The sequence below is a fragment of the Tuber melanosporum genome, assembly GCF_000151645.1.
Source record: "Tuber melanosporum whole genome shotgun sequence assembly, scaffold_47, strain Mel28".
In the NCBI taxonomy this organism is placed as follows: domain Eukaryota; kingdom Fungi; phylum Ascomycota; class Pezizomycetes; order Pezizales; family Tuberaceae; genus Tuber; species Tuber melanosporum.
Genome location: NW_003299092.1, coordinates 506,858 through 525,552, shown reverse-complemented (window position 1 = coordinate 525,552; position 18,695 = coordinate 506,858). Strand labels below are relative to the sequence as shown.

The following is an 18,695-nucleotide window of genomic DNA, read 5'->3' as shown; positions in this document are numbered from 1 at the left end:
GGGAGGGAAAGCGGTGGGGGGGGGGCGTGGGGAACCACTATGCGGAGCATGATTTGCATACTGCATATACTTCTCCGATGCTTGGAATTTTCTAGTATTATTTATTTCTCTGTTTGAGGGGTCTGCGACGGTTGAGGTAAAATCAAGGGTTAAAAGTTTGGTGCCCTCTTTCATGATGTGACCCATGCCAAGTTCTTCAATTGCATGCGTGGATACAACCGCTTCCATTTCCCAATACAAAGTGATCGTTTCAAAGCGGAACAGTTGCAGAGTTGCCAAACATGTCTTTATCAGGTACGTTTATTATTGACATAGATCCCGTGGGGTTTACCGGTAAATGGGAAATCGTACAGTACTTTCTAATATCATATCCTGATATCGCAGATGGGCATACAAGCAGTAACCCTAACCCAGAACATTGAAAATAATAATAAATCACTACGATACCATACCGTATTTACTCGTATAATCCACTATCTCCATATGCAAGGCTATCTCCGCCAATCCCTGCCTGTGCCCACGATGGGTTTAGTTTGGTAGGTTAACAAAATTGCGAATACCAGTTAATAAGATCCAACACAGTCAGCGCCCTCAGGCTTTGCCGTGTAAGGAAAACACTAATCCTTCTTAGGGGTCTTTGTCTGTGCACACGGAGATTGGACATCTGGCGGAGATAGTGGATTATACAAGTAAATACGGTACTCGTAGATATACTCACCTCGCGCCCCTCCTTCCAAACTATGATATCATACCACGGCTAAATACCATCTCCCAACCCACAACCACAACAAAAAACGTAAGTACTTTAACGTGATAACACGTTAAATAGTGCCACCCCGGCCGCCAGTAGTGCTATATCATGTCGACACCGAACACCCCAACCCACAGAACCGGCAGAGATTCCCATCACCACGACCGAAAACCCTGCTGCCACAAGGGACCCTCCACCTCCCAAACTTCCTATACCCCTCCGTAACCATAGGAGGTGGCTCCTCATTGACCACTTAATCTGGCGAGGAACCTCCATCACCCGAGCCCCCCACCAAGGCTGCTGGGTCTAATGAATCCACTTTATCCAGCGCTTGACTACCTTCCCCCACGCCCTCCGCCCCGCCACAATAGGACCGGAGTGACCATAAACACGTACGTCACAGGGAGGCCAGCCGGGGGCGCGGGGAAAGACGAAGCGACCAGAGGAGAAACAAAGCCTGGGCAGGCAGTATCTCGGCAAGATTACGGGCGGTGGGCGGGACAGCCGGAGGCGAAACGGCATCGCGGCGCTGTGGGGGCTCGATCCAGGCCTCAGCTAAAGACGAAGTGTGGGAGACACAATACCGGTAGCGCCGCAGGGAGGCGGCACTGCAATCCCCTCGACGAATATGTGTGAAGGAAAACAGAGTCCTTGGAAGGCGATGACTCAACAAACAACAGTGGGTGGGGCAACAACCTCGGCAACTGGAGGTGTGACAACCGCCACAATACTCTCCGCCACAGATAGAGTGAGCCAACTAAAGTCAGTCAAACTCTATGATAATAGAAGATTTAAGTCAAGCATCCTTATTCAATCCAATTTCCAACTATGAACAATTTCGCACTTTTACTAAACACAATTACTCAAAAACCAGTTAGACAGAGTTATTGGTGCTATTTCGTTCAGTTGGAGTCCCCACTAAGCTTACTGTCGGCATCACCGCCTACCTCTCTGTCTCAATCTCATTTGGCCACCCCGGAAGATTGTGGTAGTACAGCACCATATATAATTATACTCTGATCTAGTATCAATGAAGCGAGATTGAGTCTTTTAGAAAAGTTTGTTTTTTCGCTCTCTCACTTGTATCCTCAAAAGCTCTTTACAAAATCCTATTTGTTACTTCACTAGCATATATACATATAGAGTTATCGAGTATGATCGCGCATACACCGTCACGACCGAGCAGTCACCGCTCCACCGAATTGGTTAGATTACGGGGGTTCATGTTTGAGCCTCACCTGGTAGTGTCCGTCGCAATGCAGTTTCTTATAAACAGCTATGACTCGGGAGCAGGAAAACCGCGAACACCGGCACTGCGATCGTGATCACATACTATCACTCGGACGAAACGAAACGCCAAGGCGACTCGGCACGATCAAAAGAGGGGTAACAAAATTTTCTTCACTTCCTTTCTCTCTCTTGAAGACACACACTCTCTCAACTCGCTTGCTCAACTCAACTAACTAACACATGTGGGGGACGGGGGTATAAATAAACGATCATCAAGCCTTCTCCCATCGTTCCACCGAACTCCACAGATGTCTTTCCTGATCCTCGCCTGACCCCCTTAGTTTTCCATTCCTCAGCTTGTCCTCATCGCTAACAAAAAGAACAGAAGAACAGGCACTATAAAGAACTCTCCCCCTACCATACTACTTCAGTCGCGGACATCACTTCCGCCGCCGACACCACCCCCACCGTCGTACTACCTCTGCGTTTACAAATGAAATTCAGGCCCAGCAAAGACAATCCCATTTCCTTCTGCGCTCCCTCTGCCGTGCTGCCGTGCCGCTCTGGGACATGATGCGGCAGGCCGGTGTGCAAGTGGGCGAATAACAAGGGACCGGCGATAGGGTTAGTCGGTGGTTCAGGCAAGCGGACTAAGTGCTGGGTAGGTTAATGGATAGTTGGGAAGACAAACTGACAAGGGAGCAATCAGACGGGCGCACAACCAAACGGTCAGACAGACAGATAATCGGGTGGGCGGACGGGTAAGCATGAAGGTGTGGAATATCAGATATGTTGCATCTCCGGCTATCGCGCATCTTCTGGACATGTCACGCATGTTCTAAACATGTCAGGCAGGTTCGGAGTATGCTGGGTAAGTTGTGAGCATGTCCAGCAGCATTTCCAACAGCTCCGGTTTAGTAATTTATCTTGATAAGAGAGGCGACAGGGCTACATGTTCTTCGCCACTTCCCTCCTTTCCTTTCATTTTTGAATTGAGTGGTTCGCGGTTGAGTTATGAATCCGATTTTCAGATACATTTTTTTGCGCACTAGTGTGACTAGAAACCCTTCTTCGATTCTCCACCCTCACCGGCCATTCCGCCAAATTGCGTGAGTTGCACTAAATGTTGGCGGCTAAGTTGGTATTGTAATTGAATCTAATCCACATTAGACGAGTAGAAGTGTTTGGCTCAATCAAGCGGCTTTTCCTATTGTGCTAGGGTGTGCGGGGTGATATAGCGGGGGTTATAACCACGAGGGAGTCGAGTCAATCGAGAGCGGCGGTGGGTTTCCGAAGTAATGTGTTCAGTGCCAGGGGCCTAGCTGCTAGTAGCGCTCGGTGTGAGGAGGTAAACTCTATTGCCGGGAAGTCTAATCTATATTCGGTATTAATCGGTCTTTGTGATTCGCATAAAATTCAAAGGCTCTCAATGTGCTGGGTCGCTTGGGTATCGGAGGAGCCTCCTTTGCTGGCAGAAGCGAGAACGAAATGGAACCAAGGTCGGTGATATATGAAAGGCACTGGAAAATAAAAGCAGAGGGAGAACAAATGAGAGAAAATCGCGAGAAAGGAAGTACCATAGTTTCAAAGGGTAGACTGCTCGAGTATTGTCGCGGCGTTGCGGGAGGGACCAGCATTTTAATCGGCGATGATTAGTAATGCAGCCGAAATACTTGTGCCACTCTGGTCGCGAACGCAAGACTTTTGGGAAAGTGGGGAAGTCCGCTCGTTTTTATTCAACTCTCTAACACTAACTAAACGGTAAAGAGGGGGGTATATATGAATCGCTACAAGGCATTCTCCTATCCCCCGATCCTCACACATATGCATTTTCCACCCCGTATTATCTCCTTTGGGCATCGATGCACCTAGTTGCTTTCTCCCAAGCTAACAGAGGAAGGACCTGTTGGAAATCATGGATGCTGGTCGGCATGCTCATGACTTTGTTCTCTTGTCCGCCGGCATACCACTCCGTCGGCATCTCTACCTGTCCGTATATTGCCCGTCTGCATGTTCAATGTACGTTCCCTGAGCCGGCCGTTTGTTCGTTCCCGCCCGTTGGGGCGGAGGCTCTCGTGGTGCACTTTTGAAAAGCGCTTCCGACGGAAAATGATGTGAACGGCAAGGGAGCTATAGACCGTCGGGAGTCTTTGTTCCTGTACTATGTTCCATTCGTTACTACGGGAGCGTGGAAAGCAGTGGGAGCTCAGGAGTCAATGGGAGCACGGAAGGCAACTTGGAGAGTCTTTGAAGAGTCTATTGTTTGTTCTTTCTTTCGTTAGCACGATTGATAGCATGGGAGCGCACCGAGGAAATGTCTTGTGACGGAGGAGTATAACAGTCAATGACTGACTTGCGCAGCGGTGGGAAAAACACTAAAGGACAATGTGGGGGCTGTGGTAGGACGTGCACAAAAAATGTATGATAAGGCAAAAACTGCTTCGCTCTCTCTTCTCTAAACTAACAGTAAAGACAGGTGTATAAGTAAAACATAAACAACGTATCCCCATCATTCCATGAATCACCACACCTATCTGTATCTCTCCAAGCATGCTACCCTTTCCTCCATACACTCCCATGATAACAAAGGAAAGATATGTCCGGAGAATCTCCTGTCAATCTCTCAACCATCATACTGATCTATCGAATATCGGAACTCTTCGCCAGACTCCTGAAACTTCCACATCTATCTCAATCGACCAACGTCAATCTAGAAGCTTCAACAAAATGGAGATGAGTGTGGGAGGTGTTAGAGATGCCGGTATGCGGTGATCACGGGAAGGATAGGATAGGTGATCTTTGCCGTTTATTTATACTCCTGTCTTTTCCTGTCAGTTAGTTTAGTCAGAGCCGTAGAGTCGTGGAGTAGTGGAGTCGTAGAGCGGGAGATAGATAGTCGTTGAATAGAGCGAGTTGCGGGGCGATCTTGGTGAACTTCCCCGCTTTTGGTTGGGCAGAGTTTTCACAGCGCATTTATAATAGTCATCGCCGTTTCGTCGTTTCATCGTCGTTCAGTATCGTCCTGGCTCCGGTTAGCCCTTTGGTTTCTAAAAGGGCACCTCCACCTCCCAAACCCCCTACGCCCCTCAGTAACCACAGGAGGTGGCTCCCCCCATCAACCACTGAACTTGGCGAGAAACCCCACCACCCGAGCGCCCCATCAAGGCCGCTGTTTCTGACGAATCCACTTTGTCCAGCGCTTGGCTCTCTCCCCCGCGCCCCCCGCCCCACCACATACGACCGGAGGGACCAACAACACGTACGTCGAAGGGAGGTCAGTCGGGGCCTCAAGGAAGGGTCTTGGGGGGCGGGCGGGATTAACTCTTTTAGGAAGTTAGCTGACACTCTTTGCATACTCGAAAACTCTTTACAAAATCCTATTTGTTACCTCATAGACATAAAAACAGAAAGGGTGATCGGGCGTGTTCGCACAACGTACGAGCGTGATCGAGTGCGGTGGTGCTCAAGCAGACCGGGCGGATTACAATGGTCCTATTGGAGCCTGATATGACCGCGTCCGTCACCAACGACAGTTCAATTTCACTACTGCCCTTCGCAGAGTGGATTCTCTCATGCGGCCCCGCCAATCCGGGATTTTTTCGCGCTTGACAAATGCCCGGAGGTGTCACGAGAAATTCTGATGCGATTGGATGTCTGCTACCCCCCCCCCCCCACTTTGTCCTGTCCAAATAGATTGCCTCTGTCGGGAATTTTCACAGATAATCAGTGAAATGCAGGAGATGGATACGGAGAGGCGATCTGCCATCATTGCCAACTGGGAAATGTTGTGGGTCCATTGGGATATCTGAGGAATGGGGTTTTGAGATAGTCCCGCCCCGATTTCTAGGTTGGTAGGGGACTCGTTCCTGAATTTGAAGCTGTCTTTTCTCGCTTGGCTTGATTTGGTATTTCTATTGATATTGGGGCACATGAGATAGTATACTTGCAAGCTACTTGCGGTCATTACTTCTGTATGGGAGCGGTGTTTTTTTATTGTCACATCGCTATTGTTCAACGACAATCTCCAAACACACAATCCTCCACTTTTAGCTACGACGGTAGTGGAAAGGCAAAAAAGCAGATTTCCAAAAGTCTTTACACCGTGAAACCACTTTTGGAAAGGGAAACATCTACCTCTGCCCCGCACTTGTGCCCACGCGACAGCTCCGGAACCTTATCACTTGTAACATGAGTAAATCAAAATCCCGGCTTCCAGTCGCCAACCGCCCACAACCTGAAATGAGGGACTTGAGGAACGAATAGCATCCCACACGATCCCTTCAAATGGACAATATAAATATACCGCTGTAGCTTAGGATGATACAAACAGCAACCGTTCCAACAAAACATGCTTCCAAGAAGAAGAAAAAAGTAACCTTTTCACCACAGTTTTAGTGGTGAACATGATAGGGATCGCTTGGTCAGATCGTGCTCGGAAGGCTCCTGACCTGATTGATCAAGTTTGAGTATGGGCAATCATGATCGATCACTCGACCTACATATTCCTGCCTTGATGTTGAAATGTCCTCCCATATCTGAAATGGGTGGCTACAGGTAGACTGAGTGGTACGTCAACCCGTATTGTGGTGAACGATATCTGGCACGGAGGGCCGCGTAAGCCTGGGAAATTAGTGGCTGGTTCCTTCGTGTATAGATAGTCGAGCACCCCCTGTTTCCTTCTAAAATATACAACCTCGGTCGTTTCAACATTTGGTATGCATGTTAATCACCATGATATTAACTTAAAAACTGTCAGTCTCCTCATGCTCGATAACCCGTTTCCGACGGGACGCTCTTACTATTAATTATTTCCCAATTTTCGCTTCAAAATTTACCTTTATCAAAATAAAAATAGAAAGAAAACAAAAGCTACAGAAATATTCTCCACCCCTTCATATACAAAATGCTGGAAGGGGAAACCGATCTTTCGATCGTCGGATCCTCACGATCCTGCTGCCGTCCGTTCCCAGCGGAAGGAGCGCTACTAATGGTAGCATGGTCGAAACGAGTCTTGAACACGTGAGGTCCACTGTTTGAATATTTCTTCTCAACTGGTCGAGTCATCCAGGAGGCCGACATGTTAGCGCCGCAACCAGTCCCTGTCCAGCCGAGCCAAACCATGTTTACCGATGTTCGCCGTGATAATGCGGATCCCCGAAACGAGGAGTAGATTCTCACGCGGGGATCATTTTCGAGCCCGATATTTCCACATAGCTATCACTGTACGTTTTATTTCGCTTTTTTTCTTTTTCTTTTTTCTTTTTCGTTTCGATTCAGCTCGGATTGCTTCCTTCACGAAGTCCCACGCCTATAGCACTCGGCCCGGCTCCTGAAGGCAGGCCTGCCTGTATCAGCCTGCTACCACGTTTTGGCGTTATACCACAGCCTGTCTTTGATATCTTGTCAAAATATCGTGTCTGTATAGGTAATTTATCTTGCTTGCGTGGACTCGACACGCGGGTCTGACCTCATTGTGCCTCGGCGCGCCTTAATTCCAACATCACCCCCTGGTGCTGGGGTACCCACGGAAGTTTGGGGATATGGCCAAGCTTATGCCTTCTCAATTTCCACCGAGTGTGAAGGGAGTTTTCTTGCCTTCGCAATTTGAGTGGAGTTTTTCCGGACATTCAGAGTGGCAAGTGGGTTGTGGACGATCACTCGCTGGATCCGTTGGGAGTAGTCCGGCGAGCTGGGCGGGTGGGGGAAGTACTGGTATATAGTGGACACATTTTGATTACTCGAGTATACATTAGGTCAGAGTAACACTTCTATCTTTCCTGTAAGCTCTGCATCTTGCAGTGGGTACTCTACTTCCTCGGGTGTCGGAAGAGCCCACAATGCTGCCTTCCGGAAATGAGAACAAGAGGAAAGCCAGGTGAAATCAGGGAAAGAAGAAAAAATGAGTAGGGATGGGAGAGCGTGATACCGTAGTTGGGTAGGGCATTTTCAACTTGTCCTAGAATCGGGAGGAGGGTCGGGTGTACTTGTGAAGTGCCTAAACTGTGCAAGGATTGACGAAGAAAGGAGCGCTATATTGTACGCCGGATAAACACGATAAACTCTGGATCTGGCATATTTACCAGCAACAAACGTTTGTGGGGGGCGTCTATGTAGTTTTTGGTGAATACCGATCTGCAGGGGCAGTGGTAGCTCGGTCGTGGTTGTGGTGGCACTATTTCGAGCGCTTCCGAAGTTCTTCAATTGTGTGACCCTGAGCGCAACTGGGAACTCTAGGGTGTGCAGGCTGTCATTGCAAGGTTATCGGCCATAGAGGGCTCGGTTAGTGAGGGAGGGTCAAGAGTTTCTTGGAAGGAGGGCCTTCCTTACCCTTCGCAGAGCAGCTCTTGCGCTAGCAGGCTAGGCAACACAGCTCATGCAGCCATCGCGGATATCGTACTGAGAATACAGTAAGTATGCCGGAATCAGAGGCTGCTCGGTATGCACAGGGTGTTGTTTCCTCGTTCGGATAAAGATTTCGGAGATGAACTTTGGATCAACACATCCATGGGAAGCAATGAGGCACTTGGCTGAAGCAAATCATGTACCCGTCAGAGGCAGTACTACGGTATGGGAGATCAATGGGATTCCGCAGGATGGAAGCTACTAACAGTAGGAGTCTTTATGAAATCTGCCTTTCTTTTGTTGGCGTGGGAGTCAGTGGAGGAGAGGGGAGGCTTGCATGGTCGGCCGTGGACATGTGTTGGGATGGATGGAAAGATGGGATGATCCCTTTGTTGAAATTCATTAATATTCTCCTGCCTTCACCGTTTAGTTAGCTAGTTGAGTTGAGCGATAGAGCGGGGGGAGAGGGAGCTGAATGAGAATGAGAGAAGCCGACACCTACCCCAAAGTCGTGTGCTAGCGATCAGAGTGACCGTTGCATCAGCATTCTTAATTATCGCGGTTTAAAAAAGCATTCCATGGTGTTTGGTTCACTAAGCAGTCTTTAGCACCGGAACTTGGTTACTATGTGGCAGCTGTTGCTGGTAGTCTGTTCTGCCCGAGTAGTGTGGAGTTTGGCGGGGGTATCATAGTAAATTTAGCAAGGTCCCATTCCAGACCTCGAGTGTGTTGTTGGCTCCGGTAGTGGGTGGCCCGCTGCTGGTAGACAGCAAGAGCGCTTAGCGAGACTTGGCACAAAATTCAGTAGGAGTATAGTATGAATCAACCAAATCTAGACTACCATACTCTGTACTGTACTCCTCCAATAGTAAATACAAGTACTCGAATACTCGGGCGATATTTGCCAAGCCTCGCTGAGCCCCATGTAGTATAGTGTTTTATCACTGTGCGAGTATGATACAAGGAATGTTTTTGCTCGTTCCGGTGTTTTGGATGTAGAAATTTCCTTACATTTCGCCCGCCTGCGGGAGTTGCCGAGTTTTTGGCTCACGGGGGGGGGGAATCGGGACCTAATGCTGGTGCGGCTATTTGCGCAATTGTGGGTGATTGTGGCACAGGAAAATGAATGGCGCATTCTCTGCCTCGGAAAGGCGACATGAGCGAATAGGGATAGCGATAAGGTGCCCCCCCCCCCATAGGCTGGGTAGAGGAAGTTCGCGCCGCCCGAGAGCGCCTAACCCAAATTTGACACTTGGTTGGAGAAATCGGTATGGCGGAATGTCAGTCTCGCTTAGAGAGCAATGGAGTAGGTAGTAGATGGCAGAAAATTTACCACCTTTTGCAGCTTCAGAGAGTTCAATTCATTTAAGAAGACTTGGGAAAACAGACTTGCGGTTGCGTGCATACCAGCCTATGTAGCGGTCCGCCGTACTAGGAAAGAGCCGTAAATAGGGCCGTAATACTAACACCCAATTAATAGTAATCCACTGCTGCCTTGGCGGGTCGCGACCCTATTTTTTCGGGAGTTTTTTTTTTCTTTTGTCAATCATGTTTTGCAACTATGGATGTTGGATGTATAATTTCGGGGGAATTATAGGAATTAGGAAGGCTATATGTTTTTGCCTGAGTTCGAGTATGTAGGCTATCCTGGGAGGTGCTTCCTTTACGGTATCATAGCTCTGGCAAGGGCTCTATCTATGTGTAATTTGCTGATATGTATAGTGTGAAATACGGGAGGGGTGAAAGACCACCGATCAGCCCTGTGGCGCGACTTCAGCATGGGCAGTACTGTACCGGTATACCGATAATAACTTGTGCCAATTCTTGACAACTTTATTGGAAGTGGGGAAACTCCAATCGCACGCAATAGCGGCACTACACGTACACCCGAGTACAATACTATTATATTGATAACCTGGCCGAAAAGAGCCTCGAACAGGCGGGGTCCACTTTATGAATTGGCTCCATTTCATACTGGAGGAGTACGAGTACTCGTGGGGCCGGGCTGTGTTTCGCTTTGGGTCTGGTTCCTTCACCGAGTTCCACACCCGCAAAGTGTCTTGCAAACAGGGATTTTGATTCATCTGTTCGCTGACACCTCCTACCGGTATGACTTTTACAATAGGTGCTCGTGCCGAGCCGAGATTGACACCTCGCTTGGGATAGCGCCCGTGTGCCCTTGAAGCATGCATGACAACCACTCTTGCGAAGAATTAGGAAATTCGCCTTACAAAGGAAATTTAGTCATGTTGGAAATACTGGGGTACTGTACATGAAGGACTGTACAGTACTCGTACAACAAAATAATCTTATTACTGGTATCATAGCGGGGAAACCCAGCAGCGTGTTACAGAGCCACTCAGTCCCATGGCCAAAAACTGTGGTTACAGTACTTGTATCGGGGTGGGTGATGTTTATTTCTCTCTACATGGTGGTGGTGGTGGTGTATGTGCTCCTAAGGACAGCGACTGGAATAATATTTGGGTACTCGTACTGTAGTGGTGAGAGAGGTGCTCGTGCGACATGAATGATTGAAAGTGTGGGCTCCTTCCACCGCTGACTTGCACCATCGCCCACACTTTTGCACTCCTGTGGGTAGGATAATCGCCACCCTTCCGAGCTCTTCTGTTTCTTCCATTCCCCCCAGACCTAGTTGAATATCGTCTTTAAGAATATCAAAGAACACATTCAATCCCTGCGCGGCAGAAACAAATTCTTTCCACTGAAGCACACATCGATCACATGGGCAATCAACAGTCAAACACGGGCTCCGAGCACTTTTCTCCAAGTGAGGGGTAAGCTCTTAAATTCTTATCTGTTGGAGTTTTATATCGTTGATATTAGTAGCCACGGTTCTCGCTCTGTGGCCAACAGTAACATTCGCGGTGACGGTAGCGGCAACGTTCACTCCAACAATAGCATCAACTCCGCCAACACTACCGTTAATTTCAACTACGGGAACACGGACCCGTCTTGGGAGCATGGTGAAATCTTGCAATGCCTATACACTTCCAAATACCAGGAGCATAGAGGTCGGGTTCGTGAGCCAGCGGAGAAAACATGCACCTGGGTTACGGCACATCCCAAGTACAAGGACTGGCTGGGAAAGGAAAGGTCCGGTCTTCTCTGGTTGTCGGCCGACCCTGGTTGCGGGAAATCTGTCATCGCGTCGTTCCTGGTAAAGCATCTGGAAAGACAAGCGGACGCCATCGTTTGCTATTTTTTCTTCAAAGATGACAGCGATGAACAGAGGCGAGCAACATTTGCCCTTTGCGCAATACTACACCAACTTTTTATGCGGAACAACGCCCTCTGCAGATACGCCGAGGGAGCGTTTAAGGGTAAAGGAAAGGGATTTACTGAGGAGGTCGATACATTGTGGGATATTTTGGTTAGGGTGGTAGCTGAGGGGGGGTGCGGCAATGTAATTTGTGTGGTGGATGCATTGGACGAGTGTGACGAAGGGACTTTAACCCGGCTTATCCATCATGCCACCAATCTCCCTGGGTCAGAGACTTCTTATATTCCTTTGAAATTTCTAGTTACGAGTCGCCCCTACCACAAGATCGAGAGACAGCTAGGCTCACCCGCAACCACCATCAGGTTGAAAGGGGAGGAAGAGGTCACCGCTACCACTGCCGATGTTACTCGTGTCATAGAAGCAGGGATTGAAGACCTAGAGTCATACTGGGAACAGCCCGGGGGGCTGGGATATTTGCGAAATCTTCTCGAATCTTCCGCCGATCGGACATTCCTTTGGGTTTCTCTTGTTCTTGATATTTTGCGGAATAGCGAGGATGGATCACCGGAGGCCTTCACCGAGATTGTCTCCACCGCACCACCCGATATAGCAGAACTATACACCAGGATTCTTGATAAGAGTAAAAGCCCCGACAAAGCCCGACGAATCCTTAATATCGTGGTGGCGGCAGCGAGGCCTCTTACACTCCAAGAGATGAACATCGCATTCCGAATCAGGCGGGAGTTCAAGTCAACCAAGGACATCGGGAATCTGGCTGGGTTCGAAAAGATGGTGAAAAATTTGTGCGGACTCTTTGTGCGAGTTATTGATTCGAAAATATACCTCGTTCACCAAACCGCGAGGGAGTTCCTGCTTAAGGGATCTTTGCCCGGCCTAGGCAACTGGCAATATACCCTATGCCCCGAGGAATCAAACTTTATATTGGCTGACATCTGCATCTCTTATATTTCACTCGAGGACTTTGCAAACGACCCATTAGTGGTGGGTACTCACGGCTTCCGCGCAAGGCCCCCGGTTCCTGGTTATCTCCAGAAATATCATTTTTTTGATTACGCAGCTAGAAACTGGGCCGATCACTTTAGACATTCCGGGGAACAGCAGACGCGATTATTCGAGTTTACTCGACTGATTTGTGAGGCTGGATCGAAACGCTTTCAGACGTGGTTACAGGTGTACTGGTTCGCCATGGACCAGGGGGATACATGCCCCAGAAATTTTACACATTTGATGATAGCATCGTGGTTAGGGTTAGGGGCGGTGGTTCATGGAGTATTGCGGGGGGGCGGATATGTGAACGCCCGATGCGAACGGTATGGCACGGCATTGAACATAGCAGCTTTCCGGCGAGACGAGGGCATTACCGCAATGCTGCTGGAGGGGAATGTCGGGGCGTATATATGTGGGAGGGAGTATAATATCTTGCATGTGAAGCTGCCTTGTGGTTTGAAATGACTAGTGCATAACTGACAATAGATCGATGATTTTTTACAGACGGTAAGTGAATTTAATGTGATTCAGGGGAGTCAGAGCTGATACAGGAGCGGTTTTACACAGAAGGCGAGCAGAAACCACGAGTCATGTTGCGTCCATTTTATCATGTTGCTAACGCTATAAGCTTGCCAACTATAGCGGGTAGGTGATCGGTATACGGGATGTTGGGCGACCAGAAGGACTAACGCCGGATTGACCCATGAGTGTAGAGTGTAAGTTGGCGCTTTGAGTACCACTGGATGAGGGCATGAGGTTTACTGATCTGTGGGGAGATATAGGAGGTATGGAACCCGGTAAATAGCTCTGGGGGCGGAGGTGGCGGCTAATGGCGAAATGCGGGGTGTTCTAGCTGGTATTTAATTGGATCAAGCGGACTAAGGTACGGGGCAATTACTAACCTCTGGCTCATGGAGTGTTGTAGGAAGTAAGTGAACAGAGTCGACAACGGTTCTAGGGCGAGGCGATTGCTGACCACCGACTCACTAAATGTTAAAGAAGGTAAGTGAACAGGATCAACCACGGTTCTTGGGCGAGAGAATTGCTGACCTCGGACTCACTGAACGTTGTAGCTGGTGAGTGAACAGGAACAACCACGGTTCTAGGACGAGGCAATTACTGACCTCTGACTCGATGAATTTTGTAGCGAGTAAGTGAATAGGATCAACTATAATTCTGGGGGCCAGGCAATTGCTGACTTGACTCGCTGGATGTTATAGAGTGTAAGCGAACAGGAACAACCACGGCTCGGCGGCGAGGCAATTGCTGACACGTGACTCGTTGAATGTTGTAGATTGTAAGTGAACAGTATCAGCCACGGTTCCCGGACGAGTCAATTGCTGATCACTGACTCGCTGAGTGTTGTAGTTGGTAAGGGAATAGGATCAACCATGGTTATTGCGACAATTAAATTGCTGACCACTGAGTTGCCGAACGTTGTAGGATGTAAGTGAATAGGACCAGCTACGTTTCTAGAGCAAGGCAATAGCTGACCTCTAATTCACGGAATGTGGTAGGAAGTAAGTGAACATCGGCTACGGTTCCGGGACGAGGCAGTTGCTGACCGCGGACCCGCTGAATGTTGTAGAGAGTAAGTGAACGGGACCAAGCACTATTCTAGGACGAGACATTACTGACCTCGGATTCGCCAAATTTTGTAGGATGTAGGTGACCCTGATCAACTATGGTTCCGGGGCGAGGAGACTGCTGACCTCGGATTCGCTGAATGTTGTAGCGAGTAAGTGAAAATAATCAACCACGGTTCCAGGACGAGGGAATTGCTGACCTCAGACCCGATGAATGTTGTAGGGAGTAAGTGAACTGGATTAACCGCTATTCTCGGACGAGGTAGTTGCTGACCTGTGACCCATTGAATGTTGTAGATAGTAAGTGAACAGGATCAGCCACCGTTCTGCGACGAAGCAATTACTGACATCCGACTTGTTGAATCCTGTAGAGTGTAGGTGAACGGAATCAACCACGGTTCTAGGACGAGGCGATTGTTGACCTTTTAACCCGCTGAATGTTGTAGCGAGTAAGTGAACAGGTTCAATCACGGTTCTTGGATGAGGCATTGCTGACTTTTGCCTCGCCGAATGTTGTAGGATGTAAGCGAACATGATCAACCACGGTTCCAAGACAAGGCAATTGCTGACCTCAGACCCGCTGAATGTTGTAGCGAGTAAGTGAACGGGATCAAGCACTGTTCTAGGACGAGGCAATTACTGACCTCTGACCCGCCGAATGTTGTAGATGGTGGGTGAACGAGATCAACCACTATTCTGGGACGAGGTAGTTGCTGACACCTGACTCACTAAATGTTGTAGTTGGTAAGTGAATTGGATCAGCCACGGTTCTGGTGCAAGGTAATTCCTGACCACTGATTCGCCGAATATTCTAGTCGGTAAGTGAGCACGCTTAACCATTGTTCTGCAACGAGGCAATTGCTGACCCCTGGCTCGCTGAATGTTCTAGCGTGTAAGTGAACATTATCAACCACGGTTCTGGGACGAGGCAATTGCTCACCTCCTACTCGCTGAATTTGGTAGTCGGTAAGTGGATAGGATCCACCGCGGTTCAGAGACGAGACAATTGCTGACCTCCGACTCGTTGAGTGCTGTAGGATGTAAGTGGACAGAACCAACCACGGCTCTGGAATGAGGCAATTGCTCACCTTTGACTCGGTGAATGTTGTAGTCGGTAAGTGAACTAGAGTAACCAAGGTTCTGGGACGAGATAACTGCTGACCTCTGTCTGGGTGAGTCTTGTAGGATGTAAGTGGACACGATTAATCACGGTTCTGGGACGAAGAAATTGCTGACCCCTGACCCAATGAGTGTTGTAGAATGTAAGTCGACGGGATCCACGATGGCCTGGGACGAGGAAATTACTGACCTTTTACTCTCCGAATGGTGTAGATTGTAAGTGAGCAGAATTATCCACGGTTCCGGGACGAAGCAATTGCTAACCTTTGATTCGCTGACTATTGTAGCGGGTAAGCGAACAGGATCAACTACCGTCCCTGGAGGGGAGCAAGTGCTGACTCTTGACTTGCTGAGTGTTGCAGTTGGTAAGGGAATAGGATAGGATCATCCATGGTTATTGCGACGATGAAATTACTGACCTCTGAATCGGTGAATCTTGCAGTTTGTAAGTGAACACGATCAACCATGGTTCTGGAACGAAGCAATTTCTGATCTGTGATTCGCTGAATATTGTAGACGGTAAGTGAGCATGATTAGCTACTGTTCTGCGGCGCGGCAATTGCTGACCTCTCAATCCGCGGATGTTGTAGAATGTAAGTGAACAGGCTCAAGCACAGTTCTCGGACAAGGCAATCGCTCACCTACGGCTTCCTGAATGTTGTAGGAAGTAAGTCACCATGATTAGCCACTATTCTGAGACGAAGAAATTGCTGACTCCTCATTCGCTGAATTCTGTAGCGTGTAAGTGAATAGGGTCAAGCACAGTTGTGGTCTAGGGCAGTTTCTGACCTGTAGCTCGCGGAGCATTATAGAAAGTAAGTGAACCATGGTAGCCATGGTTTTTGGACTACACGGTTGCTAATTTCCTGCCTCTTGAGTTGTTCAGGCGGTAAGCTCTCCTGCATGCCCCTCCCTCTGCTGATTCCGCTTTATTGATCCCTGTATCCCTCCGTTATAGATTGTATGTGATCGACAAGTGTTGGGGTTCTGGTTGATGTCCTCGATTAACTTACATACTAACTTCATGAATCGTGTTCGCTTTCCCCGATAGGATGTAAGCATTTCGAAAATCCATATTGTTACCTCTCCTGAAGCCTAACTAACTACTCCTCCCCTGTCTTAGTTTGTACGCTGACTTATACCCTCTCTTGCGAGCCACAACTAATACTCTCTCGGTATTATGTTACAGCTCGTTAGTAAAGATTTTGCTCCCCTTTCCCCCGTCTCCTACTAACCCGCAGCCAACCTCACAACCATTTGGGCAACACAGAAGGTGGGTATTATGGGTTTATTCCTACTAACCATGTCAGCACATGATATTTGTTAACTTTTTTTTTATAGCGTGTGAGTCCTTCCAGTTTACTATTCTTACTCCTCTTGTGGTCCGTTATTGACTCCGCCCAAGTTTTGTATCCAGGACACGCCGGATCTGCACGCCTTGCCCACCTAGGGCACCGCCTTGCCCCGAATTGCCGTTCTGACGCCTGGTAAGTATCGTGTCCTGTTTTCTTTAGCGAATACTTACATGTCTGGCTAACTGCGTAATAAATTCAAATTTAAACATAGGTTATTGGTTGGAGGCCCCCCGTTCATTCAATACGTTTACTGGCTCGAAGCCATGCTGGTTCTTTCGTACCTTTTGTTGCCCTCTATCCTCGGAGTCTGCTTTGGAGTGGCGTATGGTATTTATATGAGGATGCAGGACTTTGTGTGGGTCAGCTGTCGACGGCTTGTGGTGTTTCTGTTCCTCCTGTACTGGAAAATTCAGAACTTTATCGCTTCGCAATAATGTGACATTCAATCGCTATACCCCAGTGACCGAAGCCTGACACATTTGGCATACAATTTCGTAGAATCTTGTCGTCAATACGGCAACTCGGTAAACTACATGCCTGATAGCAGTGCATAATGTAGGGTATCGCCGAAGATTACTGTGCTCCTAGTCCTTCTATCAGCACCTTCAAATAATCCTATAAGTAACATTATCAGGTCTTGGACGAGGACACGCCCTCGGAGACGATGCACGGGAGCTGCAACCACGAAAGCAAGAGAATAAAAGGTGCAATCGAGAGTTCAGATCCGAGAACAGGCGAACAAGTGCAGAAGCCCTGCGAGGGGAACGATGAAAACCAGTCGCCTACTTTAGACGCTAAATACCGACCATGAAGCCGGGAACGCCCACAAGAATTGAAATTTCTCGCCCGTCGCTTGCGGGAAGGCTTCCAGTCAGTAACTTAGACCCTTCATCGCCCCACTATATACATGCCCCCAGCGCGCTGCTATCATAACAAGGATATGTACACCTAGTTCTCTGTTGTCGTCCCCTCAGGTTTGGCGCAGCGACAACGCCCCGTTAGACTCCGGATTACCTTGACGATTGACCCCGAATACCGCCATTGCTTCCCCGACGGGTTCCATGGTAGAGACTTTAGTCAAGTCCGTGATATCGGGCAGAGATGGGTGGGGGAGATCTGGGATTTTGTATGGATGACTGGTCCGGAGGTGTGAATATTAGATAGTCACAAGACTTATGAAACCTGGAATCATCGGTGTCGCTTTCGGTCATGAACGGGCATCGTAGTGGTTTTCATTATACAAGAAGGGCTCGGAGGAGAGGCTTTTATGTTATGGGAAGGCACATCCAGGGAGAAATCCTTGACTCCATCTGCGCCCTACTCTAGATCGACCCTATGAGAGGGGGATAGAGTGTATAGACCGTGATCGCCCGGTAGTCTGCTCGAGGTACCGTTCTTGGCTCAAGGATCCTTTCTTCGCTTAGTATCGCCTACCCACCCATACGGGCAATTCAAACGAGCTCTCACCCCTCCGGAAGGGGTACTTGTAAAGGTCCATAGCCTTCCGCGCGCTCTCATTTATGCCTTTCCCCGTCTCGCTGACGAACCTTTTATCTTGAGAAATATTGCCTCTCCCCATATCACAAGGACTTATTTTTTCTTCATACCCCCACCCCACCATGACGCCTCACAGAACATCTCGAGAGCCGGAACTCACGCCACCATTGTCAACAATCCCTAGAAGCCATCAAAGTTTCCCATTGCATTTGAGTCCTTGGGCTGCCCCAAGGCTGTCGCGTGTATCCCCAAAAGGTCTCCCCGATCATCACCAGAAAGGAATACGAATAGGCCCCCGGAGCTTCCGGGCTCGGCTTCTTGCTCAAGCGTCAACCGGTGGCATTCCACCGCGGCTAGTATTGGTGGACACGAGTGTGCTCGAGCAGATTGTGGGGATTATTCTCGAGCACGATCTAAGCGAGAGGACCCTATGCTGGAGTCTGGTCGATTATGATCGGCTTTTCTACACTAAATTTAATTAAAAATTTATGTTATACTAATATCGCCGAACGGCGTAAAAGCGGTAACCCTAACCCACCAAATAATAAATCATTGCCACAGGGGTA

The 18,695-nt window shown here is 48.6% G+C and overlaps 1 protein-coding gene; it reads left to right on the top strand.

Annotated features, from left to right (window-relative positions):
• The first annotated feature begins 888 nt into the window (after window positions 1-888).
• Window positions 889-1,786, top strand: GSTUM_00008473001 (uncharacterized protein). XM_002840060.2 has 1 exon: window positions 889-1,786. Exon 1 carries the CDS (start codon window positions 1,061-1,063, stop codon window positions 1,385-1,387), a length of 327 nt encoding a protein of 108 aa, XP_002840106.1. The 5' UTR covers window positions 889-1,060; the 3' UTR covers window positions 1,388-1,786.
• The last annotated feature ends 16,909 nt before the right edge of the window (window positions 1,787-18,695 follow it).